This window comes from Propithecus coquereli, unplaced genomic scaffold (genome assembly GCF_000956105.1).
Source record: "Propithecus coquereli isolate 6110/MARCELLA unplaced genomic scaffold, Pcoq_1.0 Scaffold349, whole genome shotgun sequence".
Classification (NCBI taxonomy): Eukaryota; Metazoa; Chordata; class Mammalia; order Primates; family Indriidae; genus Propithecus; species Propithecus coquereli.
This window is the reverse complement of record NW_012149163.1, coordinates 896,121-917,279: the sequence shown is the minus strand read 5'-3', so window position 1 is coordinate 917,279 and position 21,159 is coordinate 896,121. Positions and strand designations below refer to the sequence as shown.

The 21,159-nt window shown below is 51.7% G+C and overlaps 1 protein-coding gene and 1 pseudogene across 1 annotated transcript in view; one reads left to right on the top strand and one right to left on the bottom strand.

The window, feature by feature from the left end:
- EIF4EBP1 (eukaryotic translation initiation factor 4E binding protein 1) overlaps nt 1-17,398 on the top strand; it is a 20,736-nt gene extending 3,338 nt beyond the window's left edge. Inside the window, exons 2-3 of the mRNA XM_012651093.1 lie at nt 12,056-12,235; nt 16,948-17,398. Coding sequence (XP_012506547.1) covers nt 12,056-12,235; nt 16,948-16,979 — 212 coding nt within the window. The 3' untranslated portion in view covers nt 16,980-17,398. The remainder of the gene's footprint in view (nt 1-12,055; nt 12,236-16,947) is intronic.
- On the bottom strand, nt 7,984-8,862 carry LOC105815839 (annotated as a pseudogene).
- Nucleotides 17,399-21,159: the final 3,761 nt, after the last annotated feature.

Here is a 21,159-nt window from a genome sequence, read left to right as displayed (position 1 = left end):
TTCTATATATTTTTAGTTGTCCAATTAATTTCTTTCTATTTTTAGTAGAGACGGGGTCTTGCTCTTGCTCAGGCTGGTTTCGAACTCCTAAGCTCAAACAATCCGCCCGCCTCGGCCTCCCAGAGAGCTAGGATTACAGGCGTGAGCCACCGCGCTCAGCCCACAGGCTGATCTTGAGCTCCTGGCCTTAAGCTGTCCTCCCACCTTGGCCTCCCGAAGTGCTGGGATTACAGGCATGAGCCGCTGCACCCAGCCGCTCCGAATTGTATTTGTCTATCTCAGAATGTCCTAGGGGAAGAAACTTTCACTGAACTTTCCCACTTACAGTTAGTTGGTTGACTTATAATTTTTCGGCTTTTTGATGGTGTAAGAGCAGTACACATTCAGTCAGTAGAAACTATACTTTTTGGATTTCGATCTGTTTCCAGGCTAGCTGGGCGGCAGAGGTGAGCCGCGGCTCCCAGGCAGCCACTTGATCACAAAGTGAACAACCCATACTCCGCCGTGCACTGTGTTGCCAGAAGGCTTTGCCCAAATGTAGGCTAATATTCACATAAGTGTTCTGAGTATGGTTAGGATGCTAGGCTAGGCTGTGATGTTCAGTAGCTTAGTTGTATTAAATGCATTTCCGACTTAAATATTTTCAACTTCTGATGGGTTTATTGAGATGTGGCCCCATCATAAGTCAAGGAGTGGCTGGGCATGGTGGCTCACACCTGTAATCTTGGCACTCTGGGAGGCAGGAGGATCGCTCCAGCTCAGTAGTTCGAGACCAGCCTGAGCAAGAGCAAGACCCTCGTCTCTACTAAAAAAACAGATAGCTGGACAACTAAAAATATATAGGAAAAAATTAGCTGGGTATGGTGCCACATGCCTATAGTCCCAGCTACTCTGGAGGCTGAGGCAGGAGGATTGCTCGAGCCCAGGAGTTTGAGGTTGCTATGAGCTAGGCTGATGCCACGGCACTCTAGCCCAGGCAAGAGAGTGAGACTCTTGTCTCAAAAAAAAAAAAAAAAAAAGTCAAGGAGCATTTGTATTACAGATAACAGTATTACTGATATTAATTTTCCTGATATTATTGAGCAGGGAGTATAAATGACTTTTTCTTAAACTGAACACATCAGTATTGGGGTCAAGGTCACAGACACTGACTGATGCTCCTTAGTTCCCTGTTTGCACCCGGCATTGCCAACTAGGCCAGAGTAGTAGCTTCTGCCCACTGGCATTTGGGTGCCCAAGGACATGGGTTTCCTGTTACCTAATGGTTATGCCCATGAAAGCTCATTGAGATAACTCAGATACTAGGCCCAGAGTATCAGGGCTTCCCAGCTGGCCAGGGACCCTTGTCCTGGTGAAAACGTCTGTATTGGTTAGCTATTGCCGGATAACAAGTCATCCCAAAACTGAGTAACTTAACAGTTTATTATTCCTGTCCATTCTTTGTTGGGCATTCCTTGCTGATCTTGCCTGAGCTGGTCATACGGCCGCGTACAGTCAGCAGCTGGGCTGCCCTGGACTAGAAGGTCCAAGGTGGTCTTAGCTACATGTGTGGGGCACTGCTGGGACCAGCTGGAAGCCTGGGAGCTCTCTCTGTCCTCTTGGTCTCACAGCATTCAGATCATTCAGTAGTGTACCCTGAGCTTATTTATTTACTTGGAGTTTCCAAGGCCACGTAAGGCCTAGGCTCAGAAGTCCCATAATATTGTTATGAAGCATTCTATTGGGTTGAAGCAAGCCACAGGGCCAGCCCAGGTTCAAGGAGAGAGGGAATAACTAACTGCCCCAGAAGGAGAGATGCTGCCTGTGCAAACAGGGATGGGAGGAGATATGGGGACCACGTTTTCAATCTTCCACCAAGGCCAAGCCTCAAGTTCTTTGAGGGAACTTGCTGCCCATCCTGACGTGTGGCCGGCAGAGCAGGTCCAGGTGTAGAAGCTGGCCAGGATCACAAGCCTGTGAATCAGCTGCTGGTTTAGGAACAGAGGAGGCCTTCCCGAAAACACTCTGACTCATGCCTCCCATGCCCTGTTTTCAAGGCCTCGTGTCCAGCGCCGCAGGGCCAACCATGCAGATGGCCACGATGCCAGGCCCCTGGGCAGTCTGTTCCACGCTGTGTCGAGCCTGCCTCACTAACCTCCACCCAGAACTCCTCCACTTCGCCCTCCAAACCTCCTGCAGGCCGGGCTTTGGGAACCCTCTTCAGAGCAGCTCACACCTGCCCTGCCCACCCAGCACAGCCACGTGGGCATCCTTGACTTTTCTGGAGTACTAGCAAGAGTGGAGTCCAGTTTCCGTGCCCAGGGGTCCAAAACGGGGTAGGAGTGAGAATAGCAGAGGGTGCAGTCGGGCTCAGCGCTCCCTTAGGTTTGGAAGTGGACGGTGTGGGGTGAAGAACCCGGTCTCTTGCTTTAAGGGTTAGAGTGTGGGTGCGTGTAGATAGATTTGTCTCTTCCGCTCTTCAGGATAGAAGGGGAAAGTGGGCAGCCTTTGCTACAGCTGCCTTAACAAAATGCTGCAGACTCGGTGGCTTAAAGAACAAAATTTATTCTCTCTCAGTTCCGGAGGCTGGAAGTGCAAGGTCAGGGTCCAGAGGGTCCTGCAGGCCCTTCTCCTTGGCCTGCAGATGGCCGCCATCTCCCTGTGTCTGCACGTGGTTTTCTCTCTGGGTGTCTGCGTCCAAATCTCTTCTCTTAAGGACACGGGCCAGATTGGGGTTGGGGCCCCACCCTAACGGCCTCGTTTTAACTTGATCATCCCTTCAGACACCTTATCTCCAAATACAGTTACATTCTGAGGTCCTAGGGGTTTGGCACCAGCTCACGAGCTTGAGGGGATGCATTTCAGCCCATAACAGGGCCACTCCCCTTTCCGACTGGGACAGCAGTTGCTGCTGTTTGTAACGGGCGTTGCCTGTTGGTAATGAATTTCAGGGATACTTTAACCCTACACTGCGCTGGGTACATTTTGAAGTGTTGGGGAGGAGGTGAGGGAAGGGGAAGGAGCTTGTCCATCAGTTAGAATTATCTCAGCTATTTTGTTCTAAAAGTCTCTGTAAAAGCTAATTTTCAAATAAGCTGATCTATTCCCTCACGTGTCAGGGTCCCTAAGGGAGAGGCTAGTTAGAAGGGCCCTTTGCCACTGAATGGTCCCTCATTTGGTATCGAGTAGCTTTCTAAGATTCCTGGCCCCTGAGAAATGTGGAGATCTTGCTTCTCTTTGCAGAGCTCGTGGGCCAGCGGTGAAGGCAAATCTTGGATTGAGCACACTCCGCTGCTGTCACCAAGATTCTTCCCCCTAGTAGGTCAGTCCTGCTTGCTACATAGATTGTCCAGCAAGAAAAGCCACCCAGACCCTGCTGCTGTTCCTGCCTGGTGTGTGTGTCCAGGAGAGAGGGAAGAGGGCCCCCCCCCTGCCCCGTAGACCCCGGCATGTCTGTACATTTGACTCCAGGTTGACAGAGAGCTGCTGGTCAGAACTGGATTTCAGATGGTCAGAGTATCTTGTTCACTGGCTGCTGGCTTATGTCTGAACACGAGCATTCAAACCTTCCCTGACCCTGTTTATGAAATGCTCTCTCTCTCCCTGGAATGAGAGCAGCAGTTCTAGGAAATTCCATCCCTGTACTCTTGCTAAGCCACACGTCCCCGCTCAGGGGAGGAATGCTTCTGCCCCGGGAACCCCAGGGGAAAGTGAGGAACGAGCCCGGCTCAGTTTACAGAAGGCACATCCAGCAGCAGAGTGTGGGCACTGCGGGGAGATGGGGAAGAACTCCGGGCCGGGAACATCCTGTTCTGGAAAGATATCCAAAAGTCTGAAGACCCCTTTAATTTTTCCATCCGAGGGTGTTAGCTGAATGATGGCAGCTAATTACTTTTAAACAGTGGGTGGCATTTAGGATCAAAGTCAAGACAGACTGGGTCTGCCTCTGGCCGCCTGCAAGGGACAGCCTTTCTGAGCCTCAGTTTTCTCTTCTGCAAGTTGAGGCGCCCCTCGTGGGGGATTGTAGGGGGCTAATTAAGACCTGGCATGTCAGGCTCTGAGCACAGAGAAGAGGGGACGACAGATGGCCGCAGTGATTGCTGTATCCACCTTGCCTGAAAATCCAAGCGCTCATTCATGCACTACACATGCAGAAGGTACAAATATAAATGCTCGTCAGCCTCCAAGAAGCTTCCTGTTCCTGGCCTGTGACATTTTCCTCAGGTTGTGTGTGCTCTGCCAAGTGGTTTTCTCTTTACTGGCAGTTATATAGATGCCATACTTTATTTGCATACAAAAATCTTTGACGTTCATTATTTAATATTCACAACATGCCTATGAGGTGTGGATTTTGTTATTACCCGCTCTAATAGCCGAGGAGTGACACTGGGAATAGAGGTTGGAGGCCTCCGAGCGCCAGGCTATTTGTACATTGAGTGCCTGCCAACCAGGAAATCCTAAAAATAAATGGCACATGGTTGGTGCTTTAAAAATAGTTTGAATGAACTTACTGCAACACCCTTGTTTTACAGGTGAGGAAACTAGACCCTAGGGGCATGCTTGTATCGTTTTGTACATTCAAAGCAAACTGTCATCAGCAGAAAGCATGCCTCCAGCAAAAAATACTGTTCCTATATTCGGTGCACATCTGGAGTTTAAAGTTCCAGAAGACGCTGGCTACCAAAATGCCGAAGTTCTCAGTTTCTGTGGCCTTGGAAAGGATGGAGGAGGCCCTCACCATGTAACCCCCAGGGTTGCTTCCCTCCTCCTCATTTGCTCCTGGTATGGAGGGGACTGAGTAAATGGTGAAATATGTCACCCAGACCCATGCTGGTTGTGACAATAGCTGGTGTTTGTACCTGTCTCCCGTTGTGTCAGCCACTGTTCTAATCCACACAGCAACCCCCATGAAGTTGGCACCTTCACCATCGTCATCATCCCCATTCTGCAGAAGCGGAAATTGAGGCACAAAGAGCTTAAGTGATAAGGCACAAAGAGCTTAAGTGATAACTTGTGTAGAGTCATGAGAGCTAGCAAATGAGAGAGCTGGGTTTCAAAAGGCTTTCAGTTAGAAATAACCTCTGTCATAATTAAAACAAAGCATCTTGGAAAATAAATAGAAATAACCTCAGTTATTCCCCGCAGGTAGTTCAAGGCCAAAACTTGAACTCTGCTGCCAGCACCCAACCGGGGCTCGATCCTGGCTACACAGATGGTTTGAGGCATGGGAAGGGGGGAATCCTCTGTTCTCCCCCTGCCCTGCTGGGAGGCAGGGTTCTGGGTTCTCACACTGCATCTCCAGTTTCTGCAGTGTGGGTCAGCCTCCGCCTGCCCTTTGGGCCGAGCAGAATCGGGGTGAGATGAATGTTTTTCTGGGCCAGGGTTTTAGGGTCAGCCTGGCTGGAAGCAGGAGGATGCAGAGCTTGGAATCTCTGTCCCTCTATGGTCCCCATGTTTGCCTCTGTTTGTGGACCTCATGCACTTGGACCTGTAATCATTCCTTTACTTCCTGTTGAATTGTGAGTGTGCAAGATCAAGGGAGCTGTCACTGCATCTAACTGCCCCCTGCATCCCTGGCATCTAGCATGCTGTTGGTCCAAAGGAGGGGTTCACTGAGTAAGTCAGTGAGACCAGCGCATCTACTCAAAACGAGTAGGATTGAGCCAACCTTGCCAGATGTGTGGGTGAGGGTTAACACCTTTGTCCCTGGATGTAGTCAGCTTCCTGTACTTGAGTACAGTTCGTGCCTGGGAGTTCAAGTCCAGCGTAGACCTTTCAGGTGACAGCAGCGCACACCAGCTTGGACAAGTGTCACAGGCATCTCCAGCCCAGCAGAGATCCCTGAGCTTTTTCTGTGTGGAGGGAAGGAGGAGCCTACTTAGCTCCAGCCAAGGCATTTTAACTTGACTTACTAGAAAAGGAGATTCCGATCCTGTGTCTTTACTTATTTGATTGTTTAATGTCTCTGTATCCTGACTATAGTTTTATATTGTAAAAAATGTAAGGCTGGGCGCCATGGTTCATGCCTGTAATCCTAGCACTCTGGAAGGTGGAGGTGGGAGGATCGCTTGAGGCCAGGAGTTCGAGAACAGCCTGAGCAACAAAGCAAGACCCTGTATCTACAAAAAATAGAAAAAGTAGCTGGGCATCGTGATGCATACCTGTAGTCCCATCTTTTACAATTCAGGAAAATTTCTGTCTTCTTTTTTTTTTGGAGACAGAATCTCACTCTGTTACGCTGAGTAGAGAGCTGTGGCATCAGCCTAGCTCACAGCAACCTCAAACTCCTGGGCCCAAGTGATCCTCCTGCCTCAGCCTCCCAAGTAGCGGGGACTACAGGTGCACACCACGACACCCAGCTAATTTTTCTATTTTTAGTAGAGAAGGGGATCTCACTCTTGCTCAGGCTGGTCTCGAACTCCTGACCTCAAGCAATCCTCCTGCCTCGGCCTCCCAGAGTACTAGGATGACAGGTGTGAGCCACCGCTCCTGGCCCACTTTCTGTCTTTAGTGTGATTTGGGGTAACAGTTGGAGCCCTACCTGCATCCCAGTTGTAGTGTGTTTCTGTGTCTCCTTCTTGGTGTTTGGCCTGAGTTTTGAGAGGAGAGCAGGAGAAAATGTCATGGCTTTGCCATCTGGAAGTCACCTAGATCCTCAAAAGCACTTCATGCTCTTGTTTGTGTGACCTAGAGGAGGCGGATCATTTTCCCTAGAGAGAGCTCTGAGACAGGCCTGGTGAGGAAATAGGCTCCCTGCCCCGCCACACACACACACACACACACACACACACACACACACACACACACGCGCGCACACGCAGGCGAGGTGTCTGCCAGCCCACACCTGACCGGCAGCCTTGCGGGGGTGCCAAGATCCCACCTCTCACCCCCTTTTGCACTTCCTGACCTTCTGCACGGGCGAGTCCCTGGCTCCGGGAGCTCTGCGGCAGCGTTTGCAGCCAAGGGTTCGTAGTTCTGACAACATGGGACTCGTGTTCTGTTAAGTCTGCCTCACTTACGGGAGGCTTAGGGGAGTTTCCAGATCACTGTTAACTGAGACAGTGGTGGATCCCACGAAGCGATGGGAGGAGAAAGGGTTAAAAGGCAACAGCAGCTTCCGTGGGAGACTCACTTCTGTTGCATCAACCTCCAGCTCCTGTTCCTTGTTGACCCTGGCTGAGTCAGGTGGCTTCGTGGTTCCTTCCAGGCTTGAGGCGGTGTCAGCTGACTTTCTGAGCGCTGTTTACTCCCAGCGGCTTCCCTCCCCCAGCTGAAATACACTGATGGGGGGGGCGGGCCGGGGATCGTGCCACGTCTGCTGGCATTCTGTTTGTGGACTCTTTCTTAGTTCAAATGGGGATTTGTATTTTTAAGTAAGTGCCCCAGCCACAGGACAAAGGGCACCGAGGCTCTTCCTTTCTCTCTTTTAAGTGCGATCAATGATTTAAAAGTCGCTGGGGCCATTTCTGGGTATATACCCCCATACACCCCCAAAGAATTGAAAGCAGGGTCTCGCAGAGGTATTCAGACACCCACATTCATGGCAGCAGCATCCATAGTAGCCAAAAGGTGGAAGCAACCCTGGCGTCCACAGTCAGATGAACGGGTAAACCGAATGTGGCGCAGGCATACGGTGGAGTATCAGGAAGGAGATTCTGACAGACGCTGTGTGATTTCACATGTGTAGAAAGCAGAACAGGGGTTGCCAGAGGCTAGAGGGAGGGGGAGATGGGAGTTACTGTTTAGTGCGTATAGAAAGTTCTGGAGGTGGATGGTGGTGGTCGTTGCACAACACTGAGAATGTCCCTAACGCTGCTGAACTGTACCCTACGATGGTTAAGGTGGTAGATTTTATGTTATGTGTATTTTATCAATTTTTTAAAAAAATCACTGAGGGCTAGCGACCTTTGAAGGGGTTCTCCAGGGGGTTGCCACCCCTGGTTGTAGTTTTTTCCCCCCATTTTGGCAGTTTTTAATGAAAGTTGTATAATATATAAGATTACTTTATTGCTGTATCTTCTCAGTTGTTTCTTCCTTGTATTTGCTCTTTTCCTTTCCCACTTGGCGAGATTTGGCTTTCCGTTCAAGGATCTTTTTTTTTTTTTGAGACAGAGTCTCACTGTGTTGCCCAGGCTAGAGTGCCGTGTGGTCATCCAAGCTCACAGCAACCTCAAACTCCTGGGCTCAAGCAATCCTCCTGCCTCAGCCTCCCGAGTAGCTGGGAGTACAGGCATGCGCCACCATGCCTGGCTAATTTTTTCTATATATTTTTAGTTGTCCGATTAATTTCTTTGTATTTTTAGTAGAGACGGGGTCTCGCTCTTGCTCAGGCTGGTCTCGAACTCCTGAGCTCAAACAATCCTCCCGCCTCGGCCTCCCAGAGAGCTAGGATTACAGGCGTGAGCCACCGCGCCGGCCAATTCAAGGATCTTTTTGCAGTCTTTGTCCAGTTTCAGTGCAGCGATGACCACCCTGTGGGGTGATTGCTCACAGGGACGGTTGTACCATTAGCCTTGTCCCGCTGCACCATCCAGTGTAGATGACATATTCTCCCCGTCCGAGTACCAACCAGGCCCGACCCTGCTTAGCTGCCGAGATCAGACGAGATCGGGCACGTTCAGGGTGGCGTGGCCGTAGACTAGATGATGTATTTTTCTTCCTGTAAACCTGGACTGCTTTGCCAATCTGCTGACCTTTCTAGTGTCCTCGCACAACCTGAAAGTCATCATCCTTTCAGATGGGCATGGATCAAACGTTGTTCTTGTCGCTCTGCTTGTGGGAAAGAGAGGAAGACGTAATCTTCCTGCAAGCGTGGGAAGGTGCATTGAAATGCCTTTGGCAGTTCTCGGTTCAGACAGAAGTCACAAAAGGATGGCACTTCATTTTGGCTGCTGCCTCTTAGGTGGCAGCCCCAAAAGGGAAGCAACCCAGGCTGTTTGAAGACTGTTGCATCTTGAACTCCTATCTTAGGTTTCATTTGAACAGGATCCGTTCCCTACTCTGGGTGAACTAATCAAGTTGGGGGGAAAGCAAAAAGAGGGGAGACTCTTGCTGAGGTTTTTTTGTTTTTGTGTTTGTTTTTTGAGACCGTGTCTCCTTCTGTTGCCCGGGCTAGAGTGCAGCTCATAGCTCACTACAACCTGCAACCTCAAACTCCTGGGCTCAAGGGATCCTCCCTCCTCGGCCTCCCAAAGTGCTGGGATTATAGGTGCGAGCCACCTCACCTAGCCCTCTAGTCTTGAAGATGAAGAAACAACAGAGAAAAGTAGTCCCATCTCTACAGCCAGGACATCCTACCACCCATCCACTGAGCCTCCACCCCCATGGCCTGGGCCCTGAAGTCACTGTTTCCGGGAAGATTGTACAGCCCTAACCCCTGCAGGGTGGAGGAATGCCCCTTCTAGCTTCCAAAACCAAAGTAAATCTGGGTCACTTTAAAAAGAGAGAGAGAGGCTGGGCGCGGTGGCTCACACCTGTAATCCTAGCACTCTGGGAGACCGAGGCGGGTGGATCGTTTGAGCTCAGGAGTTCGAGACCAGCCTGAGCAAGAGCAAGACCCCGTCTCTACTAAAAATAGAAAGAAATTAATCAGACAACTAAAAATATATATAGAAAAAATTAGCCGGGCATGGTGGCGCTTGCCTGTAGTCCCAGCTACTCGGGAGGCTGAGGCAGAAGGATCGCTTGAGCCCAGGAGTTTGAGGTTGCCGTGAGCTAGGATGACGCCACGGCACTGTAGCCCGGGCAACACAGTGAGACTCTGTCCCCCCCCCAAAAAAAAAGAGAGAGAGAGAATTGGAAATTTTTTTCCTCCTCCTACCCCATCCCCTACCCTGCTGTTCTCCGTTTGTAGTCTACTGGGCTCATGGGCACTGCGGCCTGGAAGGTGCACAGCTCTTTATGGCACAGAAGAGGAGGCTGGGGCCCAGAGTGGGGGTGTGTGTGTGTGTGTGTGTGTGTGTGTACATGCGCAGGGACTGATGTGCACAGGTCACACAACTCATTGTGCACAGAGCCCAGAGTGCAGCCTGGTCCCTTCACGCCCCTGCCCCTAAGAGCCTGAGCTGTGAACTGCAGCTCGCTGGGCGACGTGCAGGACTGTCAACTTCAGCGTCACTGCCTCTTGGGCAAGGGGACAGAGGAGCAAGACCAGTGCCTGCCTACAGGGGCCAGGGCCAGACCGGAGTCTGTTTGGGTGTCTCTCGCCAGTCCACTCCCTTTTCAGCATCCCAGGCCTGCCGCGCCGCAAGCAGCCCTGTTTCATTAACTCACGCTCAGGTATCGGGATGCAAATGGATTCCTCTCCAGGGCTTTACAGAGTCCAGTGCTGGCCATCGAGAAAGGAATCTCAGTGTGTGCAACGATTATGTATCCTTAAAAATTAGAAAAAGTAAAATGTGAAAAAAAAAAACAGAACCTCAGCCGTTCTAATGCCACTCATTATAGCCCTTCGATGAGGGAACAACTCCAGGGCTGTTGGTGAGGAAGGGCGTTCCTGGAGCCCTTAAACCCTGGCCGTCTGCAAGTTATTACCCTGCTCGCATTCTGCATGTACAGATATTTAGTATTTCTTTGTATCGCCTTTTAAGTTTAATTTATAGTATTATACTTAATAAATAGTATATTACATAGGCAATATATCATTATATATTAAAAGGAAACCTAATGTCACTACTACATATGGAAAACCGGATTCATTTGCCATAAATAGAAAGTAGCTATAAAAAGAAATACAATGACAACAGCCAGTGCTGCCTGGATTCCATTGTCTGCTGAAGGCTTCCAGCCCGGGGCCTACTCTGCTGAGAAGGGAGCGCTCAGATGTCCTAGAGATGTTAGTTGACCAGGACCTACTGCTGCTTTAGAGGAGCTCGGGATTAAATAAGGACCGAACAAGAATAACCTTCTCACTGTTCCCTGTCGTTTGATGAATCAAGTGGCTCTCCCACAAGGATCTTGGGTCTCATACGTTGAGAAACAACTCCCTTATACATAGAGGGTATCACTCAGCACATGGGATGGTCCTGGGTGTGGTTTTAGGATAGTGAATAATTCCGTAAGACAGGTCCTCACCCTAGGCAGTGCGAGCTCTTGCAAAAGGAGATGCAGGGCGCCCTGACTCATTGGCACAGACCCTCTGGGGGCCTCTAGCTAGGCTCAGTGGGGAGCCTTTTGTGGGGGCAGGCAGAGCCCACTCATCTCCCCCTCACTCCTTTCTACAAAGCCCAGGCAGGAAAAGTTCTCATTTTTACTAGTGCAGGTGAGTCACTTAATTTTCAGTTTGCTCGTTTGTAAAATGAGGTTGAAGATACCTATTCGGGACTGGGCGCTGTGGCTCAAGCCTGTAATCCCAGGGCTTTGGGAGGCTGAGGCAGGAGGATCACTTGATGCCAAGAGGGTGAGACCAGCCTGAGCAACATAGCAAGACCCTGTCTCTACAAGGAATACAAAAATTAGCTGGGCACAGTGGCACGTGCCTGTAGTCCCAGCTACTCGGGAGGCTGAGGCAGGAGGAGGATCATTTGAGCCCAGGAGTTCGAGGCTGCAGTGAGCCATGATCGCACCACTGCACTCCAGCCTGGGTGACAGAGCAAGACCCTGTTGCTAAATTATTAATAAAATAATTATTAATATTAATAAAAACTCAACAAGAAACTATTCTGGGCACCCTACAGGATTACTGTAAGGACGAGACTGCATAATGAATAGAAATGCACTTTCTGCGCTGTGAGATATGATCGTTGTGGGTAATTCACAACAGGCAGTGATGGGTGAGTGAGCTGAGGGGCTTTAGGGACAGAGCTCAGGGTGCGTGGGGTTCTGAGAAGATGCTGGTGCAGTCTGGTGGCCCGTGGCCCCGTCCATCAGAGCACCCCGTGTGAAGGGGAGTGAGGGTGGTTTGGAGGCAGCAGAGTCCTGGGCTGCAGCCAGGCCCCTGAGTAAGCCTCGCTCCTCCCCCGTCTGCCTTTTACCAGAGAACCTGCTGCTTCTGCTGCAGCCACGCCGCAAAGAAATGGAAAAACTCGCAGGCAGGGGCTTCAAGGTGCCTTTACCAACCTCCCCGTTGCCCTTCCAGGTACCAGGATCATCTACGACCGGAAATTCCTGATGGAGTGTCGGAACTCACCTGTGACCAAAACACCCCCGAGGGATCTGCCCACCATTCCCGGGGTCACCAGCCCTACCAGTGAAGAGCCCCCCATGGAAGCCAGCCACAACCACCTGCGAAACAGCCCGGAAGACAAGCGGGCGGGCGGTGAGTGGCCAGGCTCTCGCTCGGGAAGGGGGTTGTATGAGACCCCCCTGGTCCCGCCGCCGGGGGGAATTCTGGGGAGGGGGAATGATGGTGACTTTGCCCCACCCTCTATGGGGCAGCTCAGAGTCTGGAGGGCTGGAGCAGGAGTGGGGAGGTGGAACTCTTCGTTGGTACCAACTTTCCTCCTGAAAGGAGCCCCAGAACCCCAGGAAAGGTGGTTTGGCCCCGCCAGGGACTGTGGTTAGTGGTGAGCTTGTTTGAAATTTCAGTGGCTGCGACAGCAACTTTCACAAGCTTGCGCCTCTGTGTGATTGTCCCTGTAGCATCACCACCTGGAACACACCCATGACATTCGTGGTGCAAGGGACAACTTATCAAAGACACACTGTACTTGCCCTCTAGGAAAACGCACGTCTACAAGACAAGAAATACATCCAGGACGGCTCCTGTCAGGGAGTTCGTCCCCTGCTGGATCTTTACGGAGACAGGTAGAAACAGTGCGGCCAGTTGTCTCTGCAAGTTTGACAGCTAGGTCCTTCTCGGTGTCCCCACCTCCCAAGTGTTCAGAGCAGCCACCCGGCAGCAGTGCCTGTGAATGCTCTCTTTGTGGCATCCTGGCTGGCTTAGAGCGTCTGAGCGCCCTGTCGCAGGAGGCTGCAGCCTAAGCACTTCCAGAAAACCTTAGTCAGGGTGGAACCCTCTGGCCCTGCACCCCGGGCAGCACCCCAGGCCCAGGCGGGAACCAGCTGGGACCTCAGCTGGGCTTGCCCTGCTGACAGCAGCAGAATCCGGCTACCCGGGGCCTGCAGGACGTGATTCATAATCACCTTGGGAACCTCACGTCTAAGGCAGCAGTTGCCTGGGTCTCAGTCTCTTTTCTGTTGCTATAACTGACTACCTGAGACTGGGTGATTTATAACGGAAAGCAGTTTGTTTCTTATAGTTCTCGAGGCTGGGAAGTCCAAGGGCCTGCTGCCTGCATCTGTCTGCTTAGATTCCAGCGAGGGCCTCATGCTGCGTCGTAATGCTGCAGAAGGCGTCACAGGGTGACAGGGGCACACGGGAGAGAACCAGACAGGCTTTTTGTAACACTCTGTGATAACCCCTTAATCTGTGAATGGCTCAATCCATTCATGAGGGCAGAGAGGTCATGACCCAGTCACCTCTTAAAGGCCACACCTCATAATACTGTTACACTGGGGATTACGTTTCAACATAAATTTCAAAGAGGACAAACATTCAAACCATAGCATTCCACCCCGACCCCCCAAAACTCATGTCCTGACATACAAATTCATTCATTCCATGCCTATAACCCCTAAGTCGTAACTCATTCCAGCCCCCACTCGGAAGTTCAAAGTCCAGAGTCTCATCTGAGTCAGATATGGGTGAGACTCGAGGTAAAGTCCCCTCCAGCCATGAGCCTAGAAAGTAAAGTCATCTACTTTAAAACACACAGTGATGGGACAGGCACAGGGTAGACATTCCCATTCCAAAAGGGAGATACAGGCAAAAAGAAAGGAATAACAGGCTCCACCCAAGTCCGAAACCCAACAAGGAAAACTACATTAAGTCTTAAAGCTGGAGAGAAATCTCCTTTGATTCGATTTCCCACATCCTGGGCAGGGATTGAGCCCAAGTCCTTGGGCAGCCCCAGCCCCATGGCCCCCCTGGGCTCAGCCCACACTTCAGTTCTTCGTGTTTGGAGTCCGGTGCCTGCAGCTCTCCCAGGCTGGAGCCGAGTGCTGGAGGTTCTGCCGTTCTGGGATCTTGGAGGCAGTGCCACTCCCATGGCTCCACTAGGCATTACCCTGCTGGGGCTGTCTCTGGGGGCTCTACCCCTGCAGTAAGTCTCCTCCTAGGCTGTTCCATATACCCATTGAAATCTGGGTGGAGGCTACCATGCCTCTATTGCTCTGGCGTTCTGCACACCTGCAGAATTAGCACCACGTGGATGCCAAGGCTTACTGCTGGTGCCTTCCAGAGCAGAAGGTCGAGCTGCCCCTGGGACCATCTGAGCCACAGCTGGGGCTGCCGGGGAGCACTGTGCTGGAATTTGGGGAGCAGACATGCAGGAAGCAGACGGAGTACCGAGGTGGCCCTGGGCAGTGATCCTGTAGAGGGGGCCTCCAGCCAGTCCACCTAAAACCATGCCGCCCCCCCTAGGCCTGTGAGCAAGGACAGCCTCAGAGATCCATGAGATGCCTGCAGGCTCCTTCTTTCTCCTGCTGAATAGCCTCTGATACCCTTCCATCAGCACGAAACCGGAACACGATTGTTCACTTTTTACATGGCTAGCGTGCGAATTTTCCAAATTTTTCCACTCTCTTTCCCTTTTAGTCCTAAGTAAGAAGTTACAGTTTGCTCCCAAATCTCACTGTAAGCAGCCAGATGTAAACATGCAGCATCTTGAAAGCTTTGCTGCTAAGAAATGCCTTCCACCCGCTATCCCGGCTCCTTACTCTCACGGCCTCCACGGAGCCCCAGGGCGTGAGCACAGCACAGCTGTGGGCTTTGCGGCTGGGTAGCAGCTTGGCCCTTCCCTCCAGTTTCCAGTAAGACAGCCCTCGTTTCCACGTGAGGCCACATCAGCACGGCCTCTTCTGTCCGCTTTTCTATCTGCCTCTGGTCACGACCGTGTAAGCAATCTCTAAGAACTTTCAGGCTTCCCTAGTCTTTTCTTCTGAGCCCTCACCAGCCTCTCTCCCTTGAAGCATCGTTACAGCAGTACAAGCTTTTTCCAGCATTCACTTCTTAACTGGCCTCTACCCACTACCCGGTTCCAAAGCCACTTCCCCATTTTCAGGTATACATTATTAGCAACAGCCCTACTTCTCGGTACCAATTTTTCTGTCTTAGTCCATTTTTCTGCTGCTATAACTGAATACCTGAGACTGGATAATTTATAAAGAAAAGAAGTTCATTTTTGTTTGTTCTAGAGGCTGGGAAGTCCAAGGGCGCCTGGATCTGGTGAAGGCCTCCTTGCTGCATCGTGATGTGGCAGAGGGCGAGAGTGCATGTTCCAGCTCAAGTCTTTCTCTTTCTCTTCTTTTCTTTTTCTTTTTTTCTTTCTTTTTTTTTTTTTTTTTTTTGAGACAGAGTCTCACTCTGTTGCCCTGGCTAGAGTGCAGTGGCGTCATCATAGCTCACAGCAACCTCAAACTCCTGGGCTCAACTAATCCTCCTGCCTCAGCCTCCCGACTAGCTGGGACTTCAGGCATGCGCCACCATGCCCGGCTTAGTTTTTCTGTTAATGTTTTCTTTAGAGATGGGGTCTCGTTCTTGCTCAGGCTGGTCTGGAACTCTTGACCTCAAGAGATCCTCCCACCTCAGGCTTCCAGAGTGCTAGGATTACAGGCGTGAGCCACTGCTCCCAGCTTCTCTTTCTCTTCTTATAAAACCACCAGTCCCATTGCAGGGTCCCTACTCTGGTGACCTTATATAATCCTCGTTACCCCTCAAAGGCCCCTACCTCCAGTCAACTTGTGAATTTGGGGGTTAACTTTCTAACACATGAAATTTGGGGGACACATTCAAGCTATAGCACCTTGCCTTTCAGACCCAGAGGGCAATGGCAGGGGGAGGTGAGTGTCGGTATGAGGGCAACATGACAGATGTCACAGTCAGAGAGCAACATGACAGAGGCCATAGTCAGCATGGTTACCTGCCCTTTGTTAAAGGATGGCGAGAGTCACGTGGTCACTGCGCTGTGCCTCCCTCCTCCACTCTCTGCCTTAACCCAGTGACTGGATGTTTAGGGTGGAGCCAGTCAACACCCGAAATTGTTGAGTCACTGCCTGAAGGCTGCCCTCCGCCCCGCTTGCATACCCTCCCCATTTCCAGAGCTGCTCTGACCCTAACAAATGCAAGGTCAGCCCAGCGGGGCCCCGGATGGACTGCTCTTAACCCAAGATAATGGCTGAGTAGCTGCACACCGTTGTCATGATGGGGTGGGGAGGGAGGGGGCGGGACATAGCTTTCCTACTGCTTAACTGGATATAAGAAGCCCACGCTCCTGCTCTCAGCCCACGTATTTATGCAAATACAACCAGGAGAAACAGCCAGTTGTGGGCCAGAGCCGGCATCTTGCTGTATGGAACTTTGGAGCAGCCCTGCCTGGGAGACCATGAATAGAGGCAGTTCCCTTAAAAAGAAAATCTACTGCAGCATGAATTACGTGGAAATCTTTGTGCAAAGAGCAGGGGGAGGGTGGCGCAGGCTGGATTACCCAAACAACTGCTTTGCTACGGAGTCGGGCTACTCCGTGGGCTATTGCATGCATACCTGTAGGTTAGGTACTGTTTTCTAAACCAAAAATGCTCAGACAAATGCTCAGAAAAGTTTTATGTGTAAGGAATATTTTTCAATGAAGTTTTTCTATAAAATCACGAGTAACCATTCATCTTCATAAAAAATAATGAAACTTATAGAAAATTCAGGACTGTTCTGCCCTGTGGGGAAACCTGGTCTCTGCTCCTCGTTTTGGTATTGAGAAAGAGAGCACAACTGGACGCGGAACCTTCCGGCCCGTGATTCCAGGAATTCCTAGTCTAGGCCTGCTCTCCATCCACTCTCCTTGGCAGCATAAACCTGGCCTCTGCTCCTCTTGTAGGAAACAGGATGAAAAAAAACAGGGTCTTTCCCTGACCTGTACAACGTCAGCCAGACCATGTGCCCATTGTTCACCTGGCCTCTGTCCCTTCTCTCCCCAGGTGAAGAGTCACAGTTTGAGATGGACATTTAAAGGCCCAGCCAGCGGACCGAGCATTGCCTGTGGGCCCTTGGGCCCTTTTCAGGAGAAGAGTCAGCCCAGCCAGGCCTTGTGAAAGTTACCATACCGGGCAGGCATCCAGCGTGGGGCCGGACGCCCCAGCCCTCTGCTCCCTCACTCAGGGCACCTGCCCTCCCTCCCTCCCGTGAGCACCAGCAGATACCTCCTTGTGCCTGCGTCCACCCCAAGGGGGGCGACTGCCTTGCGCACACCCTGCGGCCAAGTGCCAGGAAGTGGACAAGGACGAGCCCTTCTGATTGGTCATCCGGCTCTCCCAGCCCCGTCCTCTGGGGGCGCACACCCACCCCTTCCCTAGGCTGATGTGCCTGGAAAAGCTCCCCTCCCCTTCCCCAAGAGAGGAAATAAAAGCCACCTTCGCCCTAGGGCCAAGAGTTGGGGGCCCTGTCTGAGCTCTTTTCACCTCCATGCGCTAACTGACCCCAGCTGCTGTCTGCACAGCGCTCCTGCAGCACGTTCTATACAGCGTGTCACTGGGCTCTCACGCTGATCCCGTGGGTAAGTAGAGGAAGCATTATTCTCATCTTAACAGCTGAGACAAGACTGGCTCGGGAGAAGGTAAAATCGCAGTCAGGAGGACACGTGGGACTAGTCTGAGTTCTGCTGCTCTTGGGCTCTTGTTTTTCAGTGGCGAGTGCTACCTCCCTTCTGGACTTTCTGCCCCTTTCTCCTGTCCCCAAGCCTGGCAAGCTTGTCACCTACCCCCTCAGGGCCACGCGATGCAAGGGTCAAAGGGAAGAGCCCAAGCCTTGCCCCGTGTAGTGATGGCTCCTCTGTGTGAGCTGTCAGGGGAGACACAAACATGAGACAAGCTCTCTGCCTCGAGGTGTGCTTGAAACCTAAGACATGCCCATAAGAAAAGGTAGCATAAGAGATGGTACAGGATGGGTCATCCAGACAAGTGGAGGCTTCAGGGAGGTGACGCTACAGCTGGTCCCTGAGAATGGGTGGGCTGGGGGAGGCAGTGGCCCGATGTTACTGAGGCAAGATGGTCTCGGGGAACCAGGATGTACAAGGATGGGACATCGAGGAGCCCACTTTGGCCAGGCTGGGCAGTTTGTGTGGGTGAGGATGACTTTTACAAATGGCCAAAGAAGGGCCAGGTTTCTACGAGCCTTGAATGAATGCCAGGCAGAGATCGTTGCTGAGGAGCAACTGGTGCTTCTCATTACAGGATGGGGGGGTGAGCGTGGGGGGGATGCCTTTAGCCAAGAGGCAGTCACTTATTGGACTGGACAACCTCTGGGCACATAGCATTTGCCCACCTGCCATTTGGGGAGCAGGCCACGTCCCTCGCCCGCCCCTTCCTGTAGCATAGTTGGAGCTCCGTTCCCTCACAAGGACCGTGGGGGCAGCTGGAGTCCAGTAGGTGAAAGGAGGAGGCCTTTGGTGTGTTCGCCCCAGGCAGGCAGCAAAGCCCTTGCACGTGGGTGGAAAAGCATGGCCAGGGAGAGGCCACCACCAGAGCAAAGACAACAACGAAAGCGTCAGCTAGGCTCAAAAGAGAGATTGGATCAGCCTTTCCAATTCCTTAGCTTTCCAATAAAACCGTCCCCCTCCTCACACCCCAGCAGAGGTCTTGCTCAGTGGTCTGTGTGATCACATCATTCTCCTCTTGGTCTTACATCTCAGGCGCTAAGAGACAGGGTCAAAAAATTTGCTGCTTTTATTAGTTCAGGGGCCACAGTAAGGAAATTGTTCAGCAGTGTACACCTTTCTCGCTGAGCGACAGCCCCCGCTGGAAGCCCCAGGTACGTGTGGAGCATCAATTCCAGCTGGGTGCCGTGGAACCGCAAAGATCTACAGCGCCGTCCTTGTCCTTGAGGAAGTTAAAATATTGTTAGGGGAGCGAGACTTGTGGTCCAGCTTAACACCCCTGGGTACTGAGCCTTGAAGCTTTGTAGAGATGCTCGCTCTAGGGGACCGTCACAGTCCCACATCCTCTGGCATCACCAAAACCACTGTTCTTGGAGACAGGGCACCCACGGACAACTGTTGGGCAGATCCCACATGCCGTGAACCAGGAAATACAAAGAAGCGCTGTAAGCTATGGTGTGTGTTCCTGAAGAGCTCACGACCTGATCACGAGACGTACTGTAAATAGTAACGGGTCACCCAGGAATAGCAGGAAGCAGTGCCTATGTGACGGTCCAGTGGGCGGGGGCTGTGTCAGTGCTGCACGGTAAAGGAATCTGAGGTTTGAGAGGCCTTCGCCGCGGAGCTGGGTCTTGACAGGAAGGATTTTAATTCGGGGACGGCCTTCCTGGGCCACGAATGGCCCAAGGTACAAGGCCCCCAAGGGCAGTTTAGCTGGAGCCCTGTGAGGGAAGCGGCTAACCCAGGCAGCTGAGGTGGGACTGGGCCTGTTGGGAAAGGAGGCTTGCAGCGCTCGGCGAGTGGAGGGAGGAGGGGTGTGTCGGAAGTTTCTGGTCTGGGTGACCCAGAAAAGGTCAGAGAGGAATTATGCAGAGTGAATGGCAAGGAGACCAAGAAAGGAACCTTGGAGAATGTTCCTAGTGAGCAGGAGTGGAGTGTTGAGGGGGAGCTGAGCTGCGGGTGATTTTCCAACCTCCAAGCTGCTGTTGGCACAGCAGTGGGCATCTTCCACTCCCCTCCCACTCCCTGGTAGCCAGACGGAGGCGCCAGCCGGGGCCATCTTTCTTCTTTCCTACACCCTACGTTTGTTAAGACAACTCAAAGAAAGGCCCAAGGACACAGCCAACTGAGAAGTCCCATAGTCTTGCCACCTGTGCTTCAGGAAGGGTGGGATTCATCAATAGACTCAGTAAGTGGCCTTTTCCAGCTAAATCCAAGCTCACTCTGATCTAACAAGCATTGACAAAGCGTTGTAGCCACACCCAGCATGATGCTAGACTTTGCGGCAATACAAGAGAGTTTTAAAACAAACACCTGAAAAAAAATGCTAAATAATCCAAGGAGGCATGGATGGTGCAAATAAATGGAGTCGTAAGTGTGACAGGTCATTGGGACAGGGGCGATCAGAGACAGTGGAGGGATATGCAGGCTTAGAAGAAGCTACACAAGCAAAGGTGCGTCTGGATTGAATCTAGTGCGCGTGAGGATATCAGGATATTGTTAAACAGTGGTGTGGTGGGTTTAGATAACATGGGTTTAGACTGTTAGAACCAAAAAAAGCATTGCTGGGATGTCTTCTGTATGTCTGGAGCTTCACTAGAATCTTCTAAGATCCCCGCAATGTATGAGCTAAGTATTTTTATTCCCATTTTACACATGTCCATGGCTAGTGAGGGCCACAATTAGGATCCCAACTCCTGTCTTTCCAGCCCTCAATGCCATACTGTGGGTGGAACTGAGGTCTGGGCTGTTCAGACTCTGAGCTGTAGGCACCTGGGATGCTGGTTGGAGGTATTAGGACAAGCAGGTGGAGGAGGGACCTAAAGCCAGGAAGGCATTCAGGTGGGTTGCTTAGAATGAGTCGGTTTGGCGAAGGAGGGAAGTGAAAGCTAAGGAGTGAAAGAAGGTTGATAGCCTCTTCCCGTCTATTCAAGGGCTATTTATTGAGTGCCTGCTGTGTGTCAGGCACTGTGCTAAGCAGTACGGATACAGCAGTGGACAGAGCCCTGCCTCCGAGGAGCTGATCCTCCAATGGATGCAGCAGGCCTTCAGAGATTGATGTCATGAGCGATTCCCGTTGTGTGCTCTCAGCTTCCAGTGCTGAAATCACAAACCTGACCTCGAAATAAGGTGCAGGGACTGGGTGAGATGGCTCACACCTGGAATCTCAACACTTTGGGAGGCCAAGGCAGGAGGATCGCTTGAGGCCAGGAGTTTGAGGATGCAGAGAGCTATGATGACGCCACTGCACTCTAGCTGGAGGAACAGGGCGAGACCTTGTCTCAAAAAAAAAAAAAAGGAAGAAAGGAGAGAAATCAGGTGCAGGATTGAGCTGGTGACCCTCCCTCACGCCCTAAGCAGAGGACACATCCTTGTGGGACAGTCCTGCATTGGGCCAGCACCCCCGTGACAGTCAGCAAGACACCTCAGTTTCTGGAAATGACTGGCACAGAGCCCCCTTTGTCATTGGCAGGAGGTTGAGTTAGCACAAGAGGGTAAGGAGCCTTCTGCAGTTTCACTGGGGAAAGCGCGTCCCCTA